The sequence below is a fragment of the Lissotriton helveticus genome, chromosome 6 (assembly GCF_964261635.1).
Source record: "Lissotriton helveticus chromosome 6, aLisHel1.1, whole genome shotgun sequence".
In the NCBI taxonomy this organism is placed as follows: Eukaryota; Metazoa; Chordata; class Amphibia; order Caudata; family Salamandridae; genus Lissotriton; species Lissotriton helveticus.
This window is the reverse complement of record NC_136067.1, coordinates 1,787,348,173-1,787,362,909: the sequence shown is the minus strand read 5'-3', so window position 1 is coordinate 1,787,362,909 and position 14,737 is coordinate 1,787,348,173. Positions and strand designations below refer to the sequence as shown.

Sequence of the window (14,737 nt, the reverse complement as noted above, 5' to 3'; positions counted from 1 at the left end):
AACAGATGTATCTCTTCTTATTTCTTTTTGACCTTTGATGGTATCTGTCTACTTACTTTTTTATTTTCAATACTCATTGTGATTCTAGCCAGATATTTTCTTAAAATACTAATCTTCCCACTTGAGCCCTGAGGAAGCGACAATTTGCAAAACATGTTCTGGCTGTGGGACTACAATTGCTGCATCTTGACAACAGCTGGATATTGCTGCTGGAACATAAGAAATGTATTACAAAATTAGTAAATGGAACTATGACATAAAGTCAGGAAACTGGGGGGCGTGGCTTGCGCGCCGCTGGAACATGGCGTGCCGCGCTTGAGCTCTTAAGCGAGCGGGAGCTGTCGGAGGTTACCAGCCGCTTCCCGAATGCCCTTTTTCACTAGAATGACATTTTCCGGGGGCCGGAAGGTGACGTGAGTTGACGGATACCTTTTTCGGCGATTTCGGCCGGACGGCTGCATGGTTTTCCCCGGTCAGCTGCACTGATGCTGGATCTCCTCACGGGTGGCCGCCATCTTACCGCTGGTGACGGAGCCGGCGCCTTATCATCAAATGTGCTGTTTGGCTACACTATTGCCGATGTGGGGGTACTCTGGCAACTATTCCTAACGGCGCTGAACTGGTAACATCTTTTTTCCCTTTTTATGCTCTTTGTGCTACGTGGATACTGTGTTGCAGGCTCTCTCTCTCTTCAGCACTGCTCTCTGTGACTGGAACTGCTTTTTCCTCACAATGTTCTTGCTGTGACCTCTTGATTTATAAGAGGCTCTGCCATTCATTTTGATGCCTGCTCGTCATATAAGTCCGCCAATGTCATTGATTTAGCGCTCCTACCGTCAGGCGTGTTGTATTTCTTTTTTGAGGGTGCAACTACGCAGTTTTTTTTTTCTCAAGTGGCTGTGTATTTTTTTCACAAAGTCTGTCTCTCATGGCTGCAAGTATGGGCCGGTCCACAACTCATAAGGACCCAAAGGATGCTGGCGCTTCGCTTAAACGCCTTAAGTCATTGTCCCCTACACCTGAGACTGTTCAGTCAGACACCACATCTACTCTTGACGCGATATTAGCGTGCCTTAATGAGGTGCATGATATTGCCCAATCTGCAAAGACTAATACGGACTTACTGCAAGTAGAGGTGTCCGCCATTAGGAATGACTTCAAAGCCCTTTCTCTTCGAGTGTCGGCCACTGAGTCACGTATAAGTTCCTCTGAGGATACTATACAGAAGCAAACCAAGTCTCTCAGCCACTTGGAGCGTTCAATGGCGGCTTTGCGTAAAGATCTCACTGAGCAGGAGGACCGTAATCGTAGATCTAACCTACGCATTTTTGGCCTGCCGGAAGATGCAGAGAAATCATCTTCCTCTATGATTGAGTTTTTGTACCATTGGCTTCCTGATACTTTACAAATCTCATTTCAGAGAGACTTTGAGATAGAAAGAGCACATCGTGTTCCTACTTTTCGTTCTAAGTCTGCCACCCAGCCGAGAGCAATAATTTTTAAGCCACTGCGTCATCAACATACGGAACAAATTCTTGCTCACATGCGCAAGACTAAAAATGTTGTTTGGGAAGGTCATCGGATTTCAATCTCTCAAGACTTTGCCAGGGACACAGTCATAAGAAGGAAAGGCTTCCTTAATCTGAGAAAATGTCTCTCTGAGATGAACATTCCCTTTTCCTTTGCTGGTCCTTCCAAATTCCGCATCTCCTACAAAGGACGTTCCAGAATCTTCGATGAGCCGACGGACTTAGCTACCTTCCTGGATAATCAGATGGAGATACAGATGGAGATTCAGAGGGCGACTTCACAGGATCCTGGTGCCTCCGGCACTTGAACTGTCTCCTTCGGTTTCCTTTAGGGTGGCTTTCTATATTCTTATGTTTTTCTCTTTCTGTTCTTCCTGATAGGCTAATGTTATATTGACTTTTACGTGATAGAGATGGAAATCCAAAGAGCAACTTCGCAGACTCCTGGTTCTTTGGGAACTTGAGCTGTTTATTGTTTGTTTCTGGTTGTATTTTTCTGACTGCATGCTTTCTAATCTCTCTCTAGCTGGCTTCTTTGCCGGTCTCTCCTTCTTGCTTTGTTCGTGCTACTTCTGTTCTTCTTTTTCTTCATGTTGCTCTCGGTTTTATCTCTCTTCTCCGTATGTTTTTCTTTTTCTGTGTGAACGCTTTTTGTCTTTCCACTGTTTTCTTCTCCTGTATTCTACTCCTATCCACTTTCTCGCTATGTTAGTTCTTAGCTGTCGTCCTTTTCTGTTCCTCCTACTCACTTCTCTAACTTTTCTTTCTTTTCTCTAGTACGGGTTTTTTTTCTCTTTCTTTTTATATACCATTTCCCCTCTTTCTCTCCATATCTGCTCCCTTACATTTCTACTTTTTTCCTTCTATATCTGACTTTCTTATTCTTATCCTATACAGGTATGCCTTTTCCTCATTTATGATGTTATCTTTTACTATGAGTATATTATATGCCTTGCATTTATCTACTGTTTAGGTTGTACCTTATATATTTACTGTGTTATTACTTATTTTACTAATCTTATTCATTATACATATATCTACTGCTAAGATATTGATATATTATATTTGGTGTAGTTTTCTTCAGTATTAGGTTTGATATTTATTTCTCTTGTTCCTCTATTTCTATTCTCTCTCTCTTTTATTCATTTACGGTGCTGTTTTTTGACAGTTCCTTTCTCATACATCGCTATTTTCTTACTTCTATAATTCAACTTCATAGTACTGACGTATGCTGTTAGAGTTTGTTCTTTAAATATGTGGTTAGCTTTTACGATATATATTTTATTCACTTCAATTTTCTATACTGTTTAGGCTTTTTCTCATATGAGTTTTTGTTGTTATTTATTCTATTATTGTGACGTATTCTAGTTAGCTCGTTCGCTAGGTGGTGTTTTTTACCTACACTGCAATGTAGCACTCTTTCTTTATCAATTTTATTCTTTACATTGTAACGATGTCTTCCGATAGTACTTGTTCCTTGTTACCAGTTCTGTTTTTCCTGCTACCAGCTGTTATATTTTAGAATTGGGCTACTGTTTTTACCCACTGTTGCTCCTTGTACGGGTCCCTTGCTCGCTTTCTCCACGTTCTCCCTTGCATGATATGGGTCTTTTTTAGACCTTCCTTCCTACTTCTTTTCTTTCTCCTTTCTATTCTCTTGTCATCTCTTCTTTCTCTTTTTTTCCTCCTGGTTCTCCCACATGCACGCTCCCACCGTATTTCTTTTGTTTCATGGTTGGTCCCTTGTCTTTATGGCGTATTTTCTTTATCTACTATCAGTGTCGTCTTCTGTTTACCCCTCTCTTTCTACATGCCAGGCTTAAATGTGTTATCCCTCAATGTTAAGGGGTTGAATCATCCGGTGAAGAGGTCAAAAATGTTGGATTATTGTAAGTCTCTCTCTGCAGATTTGGTTCTTTTTCAAGAGTCCAAGATCACTAATAGCGAAGCCTTGTTTTTGAGGAAGGATTGGGTGTCGGATGTTGCTTGTTCTGATGCCTCTGGCAAACGGAATGGGGTTGTTACTTTAATCTCGAGGAACTCTGGTTTATCAATAATGTCTTCTAATCATGATTCTGAGGGTCGGTGGCTGTTATCTAAATTGTCGGATGGTCAGCACGATTTATATGTTATGAATATCTATGCTCCGAACGCTGATGACCCCACTTTTTGGAAATCCATTACCACCACATTGAATAACACCCCACATGCTGGTAATCTCATTGTTGGTGGTGATTTTAATTTACCAATGGACCCTCTCTTAGATAGGAATTCTTCATTTCAGTTTCGTCCTCCAAAATCCCACAAACAAATGCTTAACATGTGTTCCATCTCCCATCTTCAGGATATCTGGCGTCTTCATAATCCTACTGGTAGTGATTTTTCTTTCTTCTCTTCGCCTCACTCTTCCTTCTATCGTATTGACTATCTCCTAGTTCACTCCTCTCTTGTCTCATCTTCTTCCGCTCCGCTTATACACCCTATAGTGGTCTCTGATCATGCTGCGGTCAGTTTCACGCTATCATCCTTTGCCCCTAAACCACGTTCTCGTTCCTGGAGACTAAATACTGAAGTACTACATGACTCTTCCCAGGTTGCTGAATTTTCTACAGCTATAGATACTTTTTTCCGTGAAAATGAAGGTTCTGTCTCTTCCCCGATTGTTTTATGGGACTCTTTTAAATGCACGTTCCGGGGGCAGGTTATCAAATGTATGTCCAAGCGTAACTCATCGATTAAAAAAGAACTTACAGATTTATCTTCTGAAATCAAAACTCTTGAAGCCTCCTTCCGGCATACTAAGGATCCGTCTTGTTTACAACAATTAAAATGCCTAAAGTACAAATATAATACAATTGTTACTAAAAGGGCTCATATTGGTGTCCAAGCACAAAAGTCCAAGAAGCTACTATTAAAGAATAGGGCTGGGAAACTTCTGGCTGCTACCTTAAAATTTCAAGATTGTTCTTTTAAATCCTCGCAAATCTCTTCTATTACGGACCACACCGGCTCTAAAAAATTCCAAACAGAAGACATCCTTGAAGTTTTTCGCGACTTCTATAATAAATTATATACTCCTTCTAACCAATCCTCTTTTGACCAATGTCAAGATTTTTTAAAATCAATTCCGATTCAGTCAGTCTCTGAGGAAGATCGCTCTATTCTAAATGACCCTATCTCTTCTGAAGAAATAGTGGCTGCGATTAAGGCCACACGTTCTGGTAAAGCTCCTGGCCCTGATGGCTATCCAATATTATTTTATAAAACATTTCTTCCTTCGCTTGTCCCTAAGTTACAATCGGTCTTTAATTCTTTTGTTCAGGATGGATCTGTTTCTGGTTCGGCTGCTGAAGCCACTATTGTTGTAATTCCGAAGGAGGGGAAAGATCATTCGGATCCTAAAAACTTCCGTCCTATTTCCCTCCTAAACATGGAAGCAAAGATTTTTGCTAAAATCCTAGCTAAAAGGTTAGAAGCCTTTATTCCCCATCTGGTGCATCCCTCCCAAACTGGTTTTGTAAAAGGTCGTCTGGCAAGGGATAATATACGCACTTTTTGTCATATTATCGGTGCTGCCAAGCGATCGCATCTCCCTGCTGCGGCCTTGGCCCTTGATGCGGAAAAGGCCTTCGACAAGGTTTCTTGGCCATTCCTCCGAGCTGTTTCATGCGCGCATAACCTCGGAGACTCTTTCATTAATATGGTAATGTCCCTATATTCCCAACCTAAAGCTAATATTAGAGTTAATGGTGCTACGTCTTCGTTTTTTAATCTTCGTCAGGGTACGAGACAAGGATGTCCCTTGTCCCCTCTCTTATTTTTATTATCTATTGATCCTCTTCTTCGGTTAATTGACTTACACCCTGATATAAAAGGTTTTTCTTTTGGCCCTCATTGTCTTAAAACTGCCGCTTACGCGGACGATGTTCTAATTTTCTCGGACGATATCGCCGTGGCCATACCTGCTATCTCTGAAACCATCTCCTTGTTTTCAACGGTCTCGGGTTACACCCTCAATAAGGATAAGACGGAGATGTTCCCTTTAAATGCCTATTGTTTTCCTGCTCATATGGGTTTGGCTGGTTTTAAGTGGCAATATAAACATCTCAAATATCTGGGAATTTATTTCTGTTCTACTCTTCATGCTACTGTGGCTTATAATGAATCTCAGACTCTCCTCAAAGTGCGTAGTCTTTTGGATACATGGTCTCCAAAACATATCTCATGGTGGGGTCGCCTACAAACTCTAAAAATGATGATCACGCCGATTATTAATTTTGTTTCCTCCATGCTCCCGCTTAAATTGTCTGATTCCTTCTTTCGAGAAATTGATGCTCTAACATCTAAATTCCTATGGAATGGCAAACGAGCTCGTTTAGCATACAAATATTTGCGTCGACCCTGTGATATGGGAGGATGTAACTTTCCTGATTGGGAGAAGTACCAAACAGCTTTCTTGGCCTCTCAGGGTGCGTTGTGGTTCGCTCCTCCACCTCGTCATATTCCCTCTTGGTTGCTCATAGAACAGGATTTGGCATCACCTTTACCTATTGCCTCTTTTTGTACTACATCGTCTTTGCATATTTTGTTTTCCCGCTCTATTATTATTGATACAATTGCTGCGGTCAAGAAATTAGATAGGAAGGCGGCCATTCCTCTGCATAAAACTAGATGGTCTTCTATTTGGAGAAACTCCAAAATCAAGCTTAATATTTCTCCCACCCTCATGGCATATTGGGCAGCAAAGGGTATCTCTCTTGTTCAACATCTGTATAGTGACTCTGGTGACCCCTTACCGTTCTCTTCCTTGGCTCACAAACACTCTGACAAATATCGACTTTTATACCTTTCTTAAAATCAAGGTTGCCGTCTCTAAAGTCCGTCTTCACCCCTCCTCCTCCACCATTTCGCTTTTCCACATCTGGATCAAATCTGGTCATGTTGCCTCTAAAATATATAAATTTCTGTCCTCTACTTCGCTTCCTGATCAGACGGTTGTACAACAAAAATGGTCCCGTCATTTTGATCATAACATCACGGACCATATCTCATCCGAAGCTTGGCAATCCATTGGTAAATTAGCTCTCCGTAATAAAATAGCTCCCTCCCTTATGCAATCCAAGTTTTTCTCGATCAATCTCCTCCACTGGACGCCTGTACGTCTTCATTCGCTCAACCTTAAAGACGATGATCTCTGCTGGAGTTGCGGTTTGGTGGCTGGTGATTTTCCCCATATGTTTTATCACTGCTCCTTACTTAAACCTTTTTGGGACCTCATTCAGAAACACTTATCTCTTATTTTTAACATTGAACTTCATCTCTCCTTTCCCTTAGTCTTATTAGGTCCCTTGGCTTCTCCTACCCCTCTCCCTTTGGACCCTTTGGAATTACAGTTACTAGATCTTCTCTTGACTGTTGCGGTTAAAATCATTCTTATGGAATGGAAATCCTTTTCGTCTGTCTCTTGCCATACGTGGTGGGCGTGGATATCCTTTTTACGCAGTGCCCACACCTCGGTCGATCTAGCACACCTTACGCCTTCCATTTCTAAAGGGGTTTGGACAGCCTTGGATGATTATATGGAACTCTCCTCGAAAGGGTTGGTCCCTCAGTTCCCTGTTGATTTGTCTGTCTAATTATTATCTGTTCTTTGTTCTAGATTGGGTTAGTTCTGTGGGAATCCTTCTTTTTCTTCTTTCTGCTTTCCTGTCCTCTCTTCCCTTTCATCTTTTCTGCTACTATCTTCTCTGCTTTTCTACTTATCTTTCTCTTCTTCTGTTTCCTCCCTTGTCCCCATTTTCAAATCAGAAAGTGATACGGTTTGCTTTTACTTGCGGAAGGCCTATATTGGTTCAGATCCTCTATTTCTCATCGATTTCTTTTTTAATCTTATTCACAGATATTTTTCTCACTTCCCAAGTTGAGCTCCTGTTTGTATTTTTTCAACTTGTGGCCGAATGTATCACTTATATTGTATTTGGTTTTACTATTTGTATAACTTCTTTTTTCTCAATAAAATCCTCTTGAACTTAAAAAAAAAAAAAGTCAGGAAACTGTCTCTGGCGTTAATAATAAAAATAATAACTGCAGACACACGTTTTGGGAGGGGGTGAGAACCCGATTGGAAAAAGCCATTGGGATGCCCATTAAGAGGCAGACCATGTTGATGTTGTTGAGGCTGTGAGGGGCCTCCAATCTTACCTCCTATCAGATGATTTTGGGAACCTGTTTTTGTACTGGCAAAAAGGTAAAGGAAAATTGTGCAGAGATGGGAGAGTGCAGTGAGCCCACAATTGCGGGATAGGAACTAGGAGATGGATGTCTGTTGTGTTAGGGAGAAACTAGTGTAAGAGGGTCGGGGCTGCCCAAAGAAGCTCTAGAAAGTGTGGGGAGGTTGGTCTGGGGCAGAATATGGAGGGGGAGCCGTACCACCTTGTAGAGGGCCTCTGGTGAGTGAGTACTGTGGAGGTGATATGGTGACAGAGTCCTGAAAATTTGGACTGACTCACCATGGCCTGATGCCCTAGTGCGAGACTTTGACATTTAGCAGAGCGTGGATCCATGCTTTAACCGTCAGTGTTGGGGGGAGGTCAAGGGGGGATCCAGTATTACTGTAATGTTTCCGTAAGTTTTTTTTTGTGTACATGTTCTTTATAATCAATAAATTTGTTTTAAAAGAAATAGTAACTACATTTTTTTAAATTATACTTTTCTTATAGTTTTTTTGAGAAAATAATACTTTCTGAAATTAAATTAAATGAAAATAAGATTTATGAAGCGCGACCAATACGCGGGGGTGTCTAGGTGCTAGATCTCTACAAACGGCAGCTGATAGAACTTTCTGGGGACTGAAGAATGATTTACTGGTTGAATAACCAGGTTTTTAAGATCTTCCTGGAGTCCAACAGGGTTGATTTATTCTTAAGGGCTAACGCTAATGTGTTTCACAGGTATGCTGTGCTTGTGACAAAGCTCTTACCGCCCCATCTGACTCTTTTAAATCTGGGGACTAGAAGGTTGACACTGCAAGAAGACCAAAGAGATCTAGTTGGAACATAAGGTTGGACACGCTGTGGAAGATACAAAGGGCCCAGGTTGTGTAGAGACTTAAAAGTAACATATAGAGCCTTGAACTTGATACGCTTACCAACTGGTAGCCAATGTAGCTGAGCCAGCACTTGGGAGGCAGAATAATGTCTTGGAATCTCTGGCACATTCCATCAGCACTTGCCTGTCGCCGGGAAACCCCTAGGGGTAGCTGTGCACGCTATAAGTTGCTAATAATAATAATAATGCCTAGGAGGAGGTGGGCCGCTGTGTTTTGGAGGGTCTGGCTGTCCGCTCATATATAACAAACTTATCTCGACTCTTAATGTAGGCTTGTCTAGCTGCAACAGCAGAGCTGCTACTGAGCAGCTTCACTTCTGGTGGTTCTCTCCTGCTAAGAGCTCAGCCTCGTCCCACGCTGCCTCCTGCGGACGATGGACGGCACAGCTAGCGGTGAGATGACGAGGTAGGAAGTGGCTGTGACTGCAAGCCCTAGTACAGGACAAGGTAAGGTGCTGTATTGAAGAGGTTGCACCTGCATCTATGTCAGCTTCCTTTGCTTGCACTGGCAGCCCATGCACACACCTAATGTGCAGCCGAATCCACACGCATATGTGGTTTTTCATATGCTAAGTTATGACTTTGATGACCAATTTGAACAAAAAGATTGATAACCAACATTCTCATTTGAGGAGATAATAGAGCAGATAGATCATAGGAGAACGGTAGCTAGTACAGAATAGATGGTTGTCAGCAGTTGTATTACATTAAACGAAACATTGTGCATTTGTTTTGTTTGATGATAATAAAATGGAGAGTTCTGTTAACCCATTTATGATTCCTAAATTTCCAAATTCCAAAAAGAATGCTTGTGAAATTGGCCCTTTATATATTTTAAGAAGATGTTAATCCACATTCTATTTATGTTTCCCTTACAGTCAATGTATATAAATTAGGGCTCTTCTCTCGCAATGGCCATCTTCTGCTAGATATTCTATCTTTGATGATTTGCAGTGTACTTCACATTCAGAGGATTTACAAAAATCCCCAGTAATGCACGTCAAATTATACATGCTTCATCAATTCCCTTATGCACGCTTGCAGCTTTACCCTTAAGACTACACATGTGGCGGTCCGCGACCAGGCACAGCATTGCTGCTCAAGGAATATGGCAATAACATTAATAAGTGGTGATCATTTTACACGATGTATAGTTCTAGGCACTGGTGTGTTGAACCTGTTTGTGCTACGCTCGCTTGATGGTCTCTGTCTTTTCTGGATATACCGAGGGATACAAAGAAGGAGGCCTGCAAACACTTTTCCTAATTGAAGGCTGTTTAACGAGCAGTATCATTAGCTCTAGCTCCGTCTCGAATATGTGATTGGCTGTTTGAATTCTGAAAGCTTCTTCCATCTTGTTTCATGATGCTCCGCAAAGGTTCTCATTGTTCTCCCAACATGTTTCGCTGACAAACCTTCTTGTGGGGTTGGAGCAGATTTACCAGATCATAAATCCCTGGTTGTGACTAAGTGGGCTATTAGGTTCTGTAGGAGGGTGGGCCCATTTTCTCCAGAAGGCCTTGTGCAGGTGCATTTTGTTGGACACATCACTAGGTACATGAAGAAATCCACAACAATCATCTTTTGTAAAGTTATAAGGTGGAGCCTTGTCAGCTCACTGCATAATTTCTAAAGCTCCCTTTCTGGCCTTCAGTATGTGCATAGTGAAGGAATCGTGGGTACACAAGGCACCATTGACTATCTGAGCAGTCAGTCCAAAGGCAATGAGACTGGATATTCTGTCCAGGCACAACTCACGGTGTCACATAGTCATTTCTAAATTATCTCATGGCTGATTCTGAATCAGTGTTCATAAAATACTTACTCTTCACTAGCAGAACACTAATTATAAATAACATACTTATTCAGTACAATCACATCCATGCATGCTTCTACAAAGACTCTGTATCCATCTATCAGTCCAGAGTCATCTGTCCATCCACCTGTATATTTAAACTTATCTACCCATGCAATCATCTATTTAAACTTCCGTTGTCAAACAATTAACCACACCTTCATGCACAGACATCCACAGCCTCCCAGTCAACAAAAGATTCACCATAAGCTCTTCACACGCCAGCCCTACACGACACGGGACCGGCGTACCTCAACCACTGCCTCGCATTCCACGTACCCACCAGAGACTTCCACTCTGCCCAACTGGCCCTGGTACGTCCCACGTATCACAAGACACCAGCCGGAGGAACATCCTTCTCCTACCTCACAGCGAAGACCTGGAACACCCTGCCTCTCCACCTCAGGCAATCACCGTCACTGCCTCAATTCAGGAAGGACCTCAAGACCTGGCTCTTCGACTGAATCACCGAGTCTTGACGGACCTACAGCTTGTTCCTCCCCCCCTCCCCTTCCCTAGTGTCTTCAGACCCTTACGGGTGAGTAGTCGCGCTTTACAAGCCTCAGATTGATTGATTCATCTAGGCACATACATTTCTCCAACCATCCACCCACAGGTGGCCATCATTCACCCACACTCATTCATCCACAAACCCACCACAAATAAGCATTCCTGCATCCACCCACTCTTGCATCCATGCAGATGTGCAACCACACCAGTCCATCCATAGAGACACCCACCAATCCAATGCGATCCTTAGACATGCAACCAGCTATCTACCACACATCCATCAAACCATCCAGCCCTCCAAACGATCTGTTTCTACTCTGCATAGGCACATATGAATGTTGCCTCAATACATGTGAATGTAAATGTGCATGTATGTGCTTCTGAGTATTGTCTGTGTGCATATCGGTTCCTGTATGTGTTTTCTGATAGTGTTTTCTAAATATCACACACCATAGTGCCAGTAAAAAAAAGAACCCACGGTATGCTTCAGTGTACACGTTTTAAGAGCTGCCCGTGCTTCGTGTAATACCTGTGTTTTACTCTTGTTTAACCGTCTCCATACAAACGTACTAAAAAAATCTGCGTGTAAATCAGAATTTCAGCAGGAAGCAGGCCAAACAACTGGTTTCCGCGACAAAGGGCAGATTTAAGGTATACATATACAGTACCTTGCTCTCTGCTTCCAGGCGCACGGTGCACACATGGCTGGCATTCTGCACGTCTTGATCAGCTTCCACAAAGAGCTTATTGGCCGCCAAGGAATACACAAATCGCACAGGTTGTTGTACTGGAGACGAGAGCCTGAACCCCAAGGAGCTGCTGCCGGAACCACACAGGCTTTCTGATTCAAAGGAGCAGGCCCACGCAGGTAGCTAAGAAAATTAAATCATTAACACGCTTAGCATGATACATATGCTTTTAAACCCCTGAATAAACTTCCCCAAAACCTCTATTTGACGCAGTAAGCCTAAATAAATAGCGAGAGGGAGCACAACGAGATTTCGTTTCTAATTTACAAAGAAATGCATTTCTAAAGGAAATGAAAAACGGCGAATAAAGCACATGCTCACAGTGGCAAGCTTTTTTACCTGTGCTTCTTTCTGTTCTCTCTTTCGTAATAACCATTTTCCACATAAAAAGTGCATAAATCAATTCAACTGCCATTTCAGACGAAAATATGTGTTGAACATATAAATCCAATTCTATAATATTCATGCCAAGCGCAAGAGCACAATGTACAATGGGGAAGAAAAGGGGATAATGATCGGAGTTTGGCACTGTGATCAAACATCAAAGTTAGACTATGCGCTCAATTTGCTGCCTGCGTGTGCCCTCTCTGCATATGCAAGCTAAGTGCAGAGCATGTATTTAACAATCGCTCTTTACACATGCAAGCGGGCCTCCTTACTTCTTGTACCGTGGCCAAGGCAAAGGCCGCCACTGATCCGCAGAGTGCCCGGGCCCTTCAGCTCCCTGCCTCCTACTTCATCCCGGCGGCCAAGAACAAAAACCTTTCCTTGGCACGCGGACACCGCGAGACCCGCTGCTATTGTGCCCGAGACTTCCCGCGCGACGAGAAGTGAAAGGAATCAAGCCTCATTCTCGCAGAGCAGCGGGGACTAGTCTGGGAAGCCCCCGGCTGCACAGAGGGCGCATTCAGTGCTGGCTGCACGGCGCGGAAAGGCTTCACACGCTGTAAAATCAAAAGTCACATTTTCTATTAACTCGCACGGAAGGCTCGGGAGAATGCCGGACCTGCAGTGCAAACTGTGCGCATCCTGTCAGGCTCGAAATAAAAGCGTCCGCCGAGTACAGTGGAGAAGAACATTGTGTGTTTACAACGAAGGAAAAGAAGGTGGTTTGGAATCACTCGGTAATATGATTATCTGACTCCACGATGATTGTTTTAATAAATCAAGTACTACACGACTGAAATCGATGTACACCGTTATATTTCAGCTACCTTTCTCGCCGGGTTTGTTGGTCTAAGGCAGTCCGTGCAGCCATAAAGCGATGTATGCCTCTAAACAACACTCGGGCGCAAATAGCCTAACTCACGATGCAAATGTATAACCTTGATCCACAAAATGTCAATTCTGAATCCTGAATGGTTCACTCATACAAAAAAATACACCAGTATTGTTATGTTTGTTTCTGTTATTTGGCATTTCTATTGCGTAAAATCGGATTCACATTGCATTCGGTAGCCCCGGGCCCTCTGACCACTCGGCTATAGGGGCGTACATTGGAGTATGAGTGAGTCTCACGGCAGGGGCAGGGGCAGGGGGTGATGCTCGCAGGGCACAGCCACATGCAAAAGGCGGTTAACACCCACAAACCCGTACATTTCTAAGCATATGCATACAAGTAGGGGGTAGTTTGCTATCTGGAAAATGGTCACATGTTTTACTTCTGTCAAAGGCAGGATAACATCAGTTTTCCTTTGAAAAAGAAATACCACAAAAGTTGTGAGTGTGTATGGGGAAGGGGTGACTCCGACGGGAAAAACAATCGCATTGTAAAACCAAAAAATAAAGCTACTCAGTACAAATCCCCTGTGAGTTACATTTAAACCTTAGGAACTGTAAGCTTCCCATAGTTCCGAAGCGTAAGTCTTTACGCATAGGAGTGTCATAGTGAAGCTGAGCCACTTGCAGACTCCAGGAGTACTTCTGAAATCTTTTCTGAATTGCAAGGAAAGGAAGTCATATATGTAATTCAAATGTGGAAGTAACCGCATGAGAGCAAATTTAAGTTTTCTTCATAAGTGTGGTCCATTAATATGCACCTTCTTTTGCATCCGATACGTACTGCTGCAACAGAAAAGTACAGATGGCAATGTGTTGCAAGCTGGCGTAGCCATCCGCGGATTGCCTACGAACTGCACTCCCAGCAAAACTGGCATTAGGCTGGAAGAGATCCGTAGACCTACAGGTCTCCCACTCTGTACCGTGCGAGGCTCCAGCCCGAGACTGAATTTTTGCTGAAAATTTGGAAAGCAAACAAGTGATGGGTGAAATGCTTGAATGAATTACAGCCACTATAAATGATACATTCCATTCCATTGTTTTTTGCCCTCTTTGCCACATTAGTTGAATGGAAACATTCACAACTCAGTTTTATTGCTGCTCCAGTAGGAAGAGACTAGAACAAAGCATCAGAACAGGGAACAGAAGCAATTGAAGACCAGTGTCTGTGACCCTGTACAGTGCTCCACTGCCACCTAACTAGGTTCATGCTAAAGAAATACCACACATATACATTCATAGCTATAGAAATACCGCACATATGCATGCATAGATGCATGCATACAGTCTCAGCTACAAGGGACTCGTCGTGCACTGGCAGCTTCAATCCAATGGCACAGTGAGCATGGGACCCATATCTGGGCACACTTCTCATAATTAGGGCATCTCACTTTATTTGGGCATTGCCATCATATTCCATTTGTAATGCAAACAGAATCGCAGGCCTTTTTTTAGATTTAGAGGCATTTGCATCACTTGATGCTGCTGGTTGCATGGCTGCTGATCCTTTGCGCATGCTGGAGCCAAGTAGGCCTCTGGGCCTCAATACACTTGTCAATCCGGTGTGAGCGGGTACGGACGCTCAATGGTTGCAGCTTGTAAGACAAATTAAGCAGCAAAATCCTGTTCTTCCAACCCTGCATGCTCCCAGGACGGAAGAGTTGGGTAAGGATGCTGCAGGACACAGGCAGTGGAGAAAACAATCAGCC

General features: G+C 42.9%; 1 protein-coding gene across 3 annotated transcripts in view; it reads right to left on the bottom strand.

The window, feature by feature from the left end:
* Nucleotides 1-14,737, bottom strand: part of PREPL (prolyl endopeptidase like) — a 416,901-nt gene that overhangs the window by 122,631 nt on the left and 279,533 nt on the right. For 2 of the 3 annotated variants that reach the window (XM_078649676.1, XM_078649675.1), the window contains exon 9: nucleotides 11,670-11,873. The exons of the other annotated variant lie outside the window; for it this stretch is intronic. In XM_078649676.1, coding sequence (XP_078505802.1) covers nucleotides 11,670-11,873 — 204 coding nt within the window. The remainder of the gene's footprint in view (nucleotides 1-11,669; nucleotides 11,874-14,737) is intronic. 3 annotated transcript variants of the gene reach the window in all.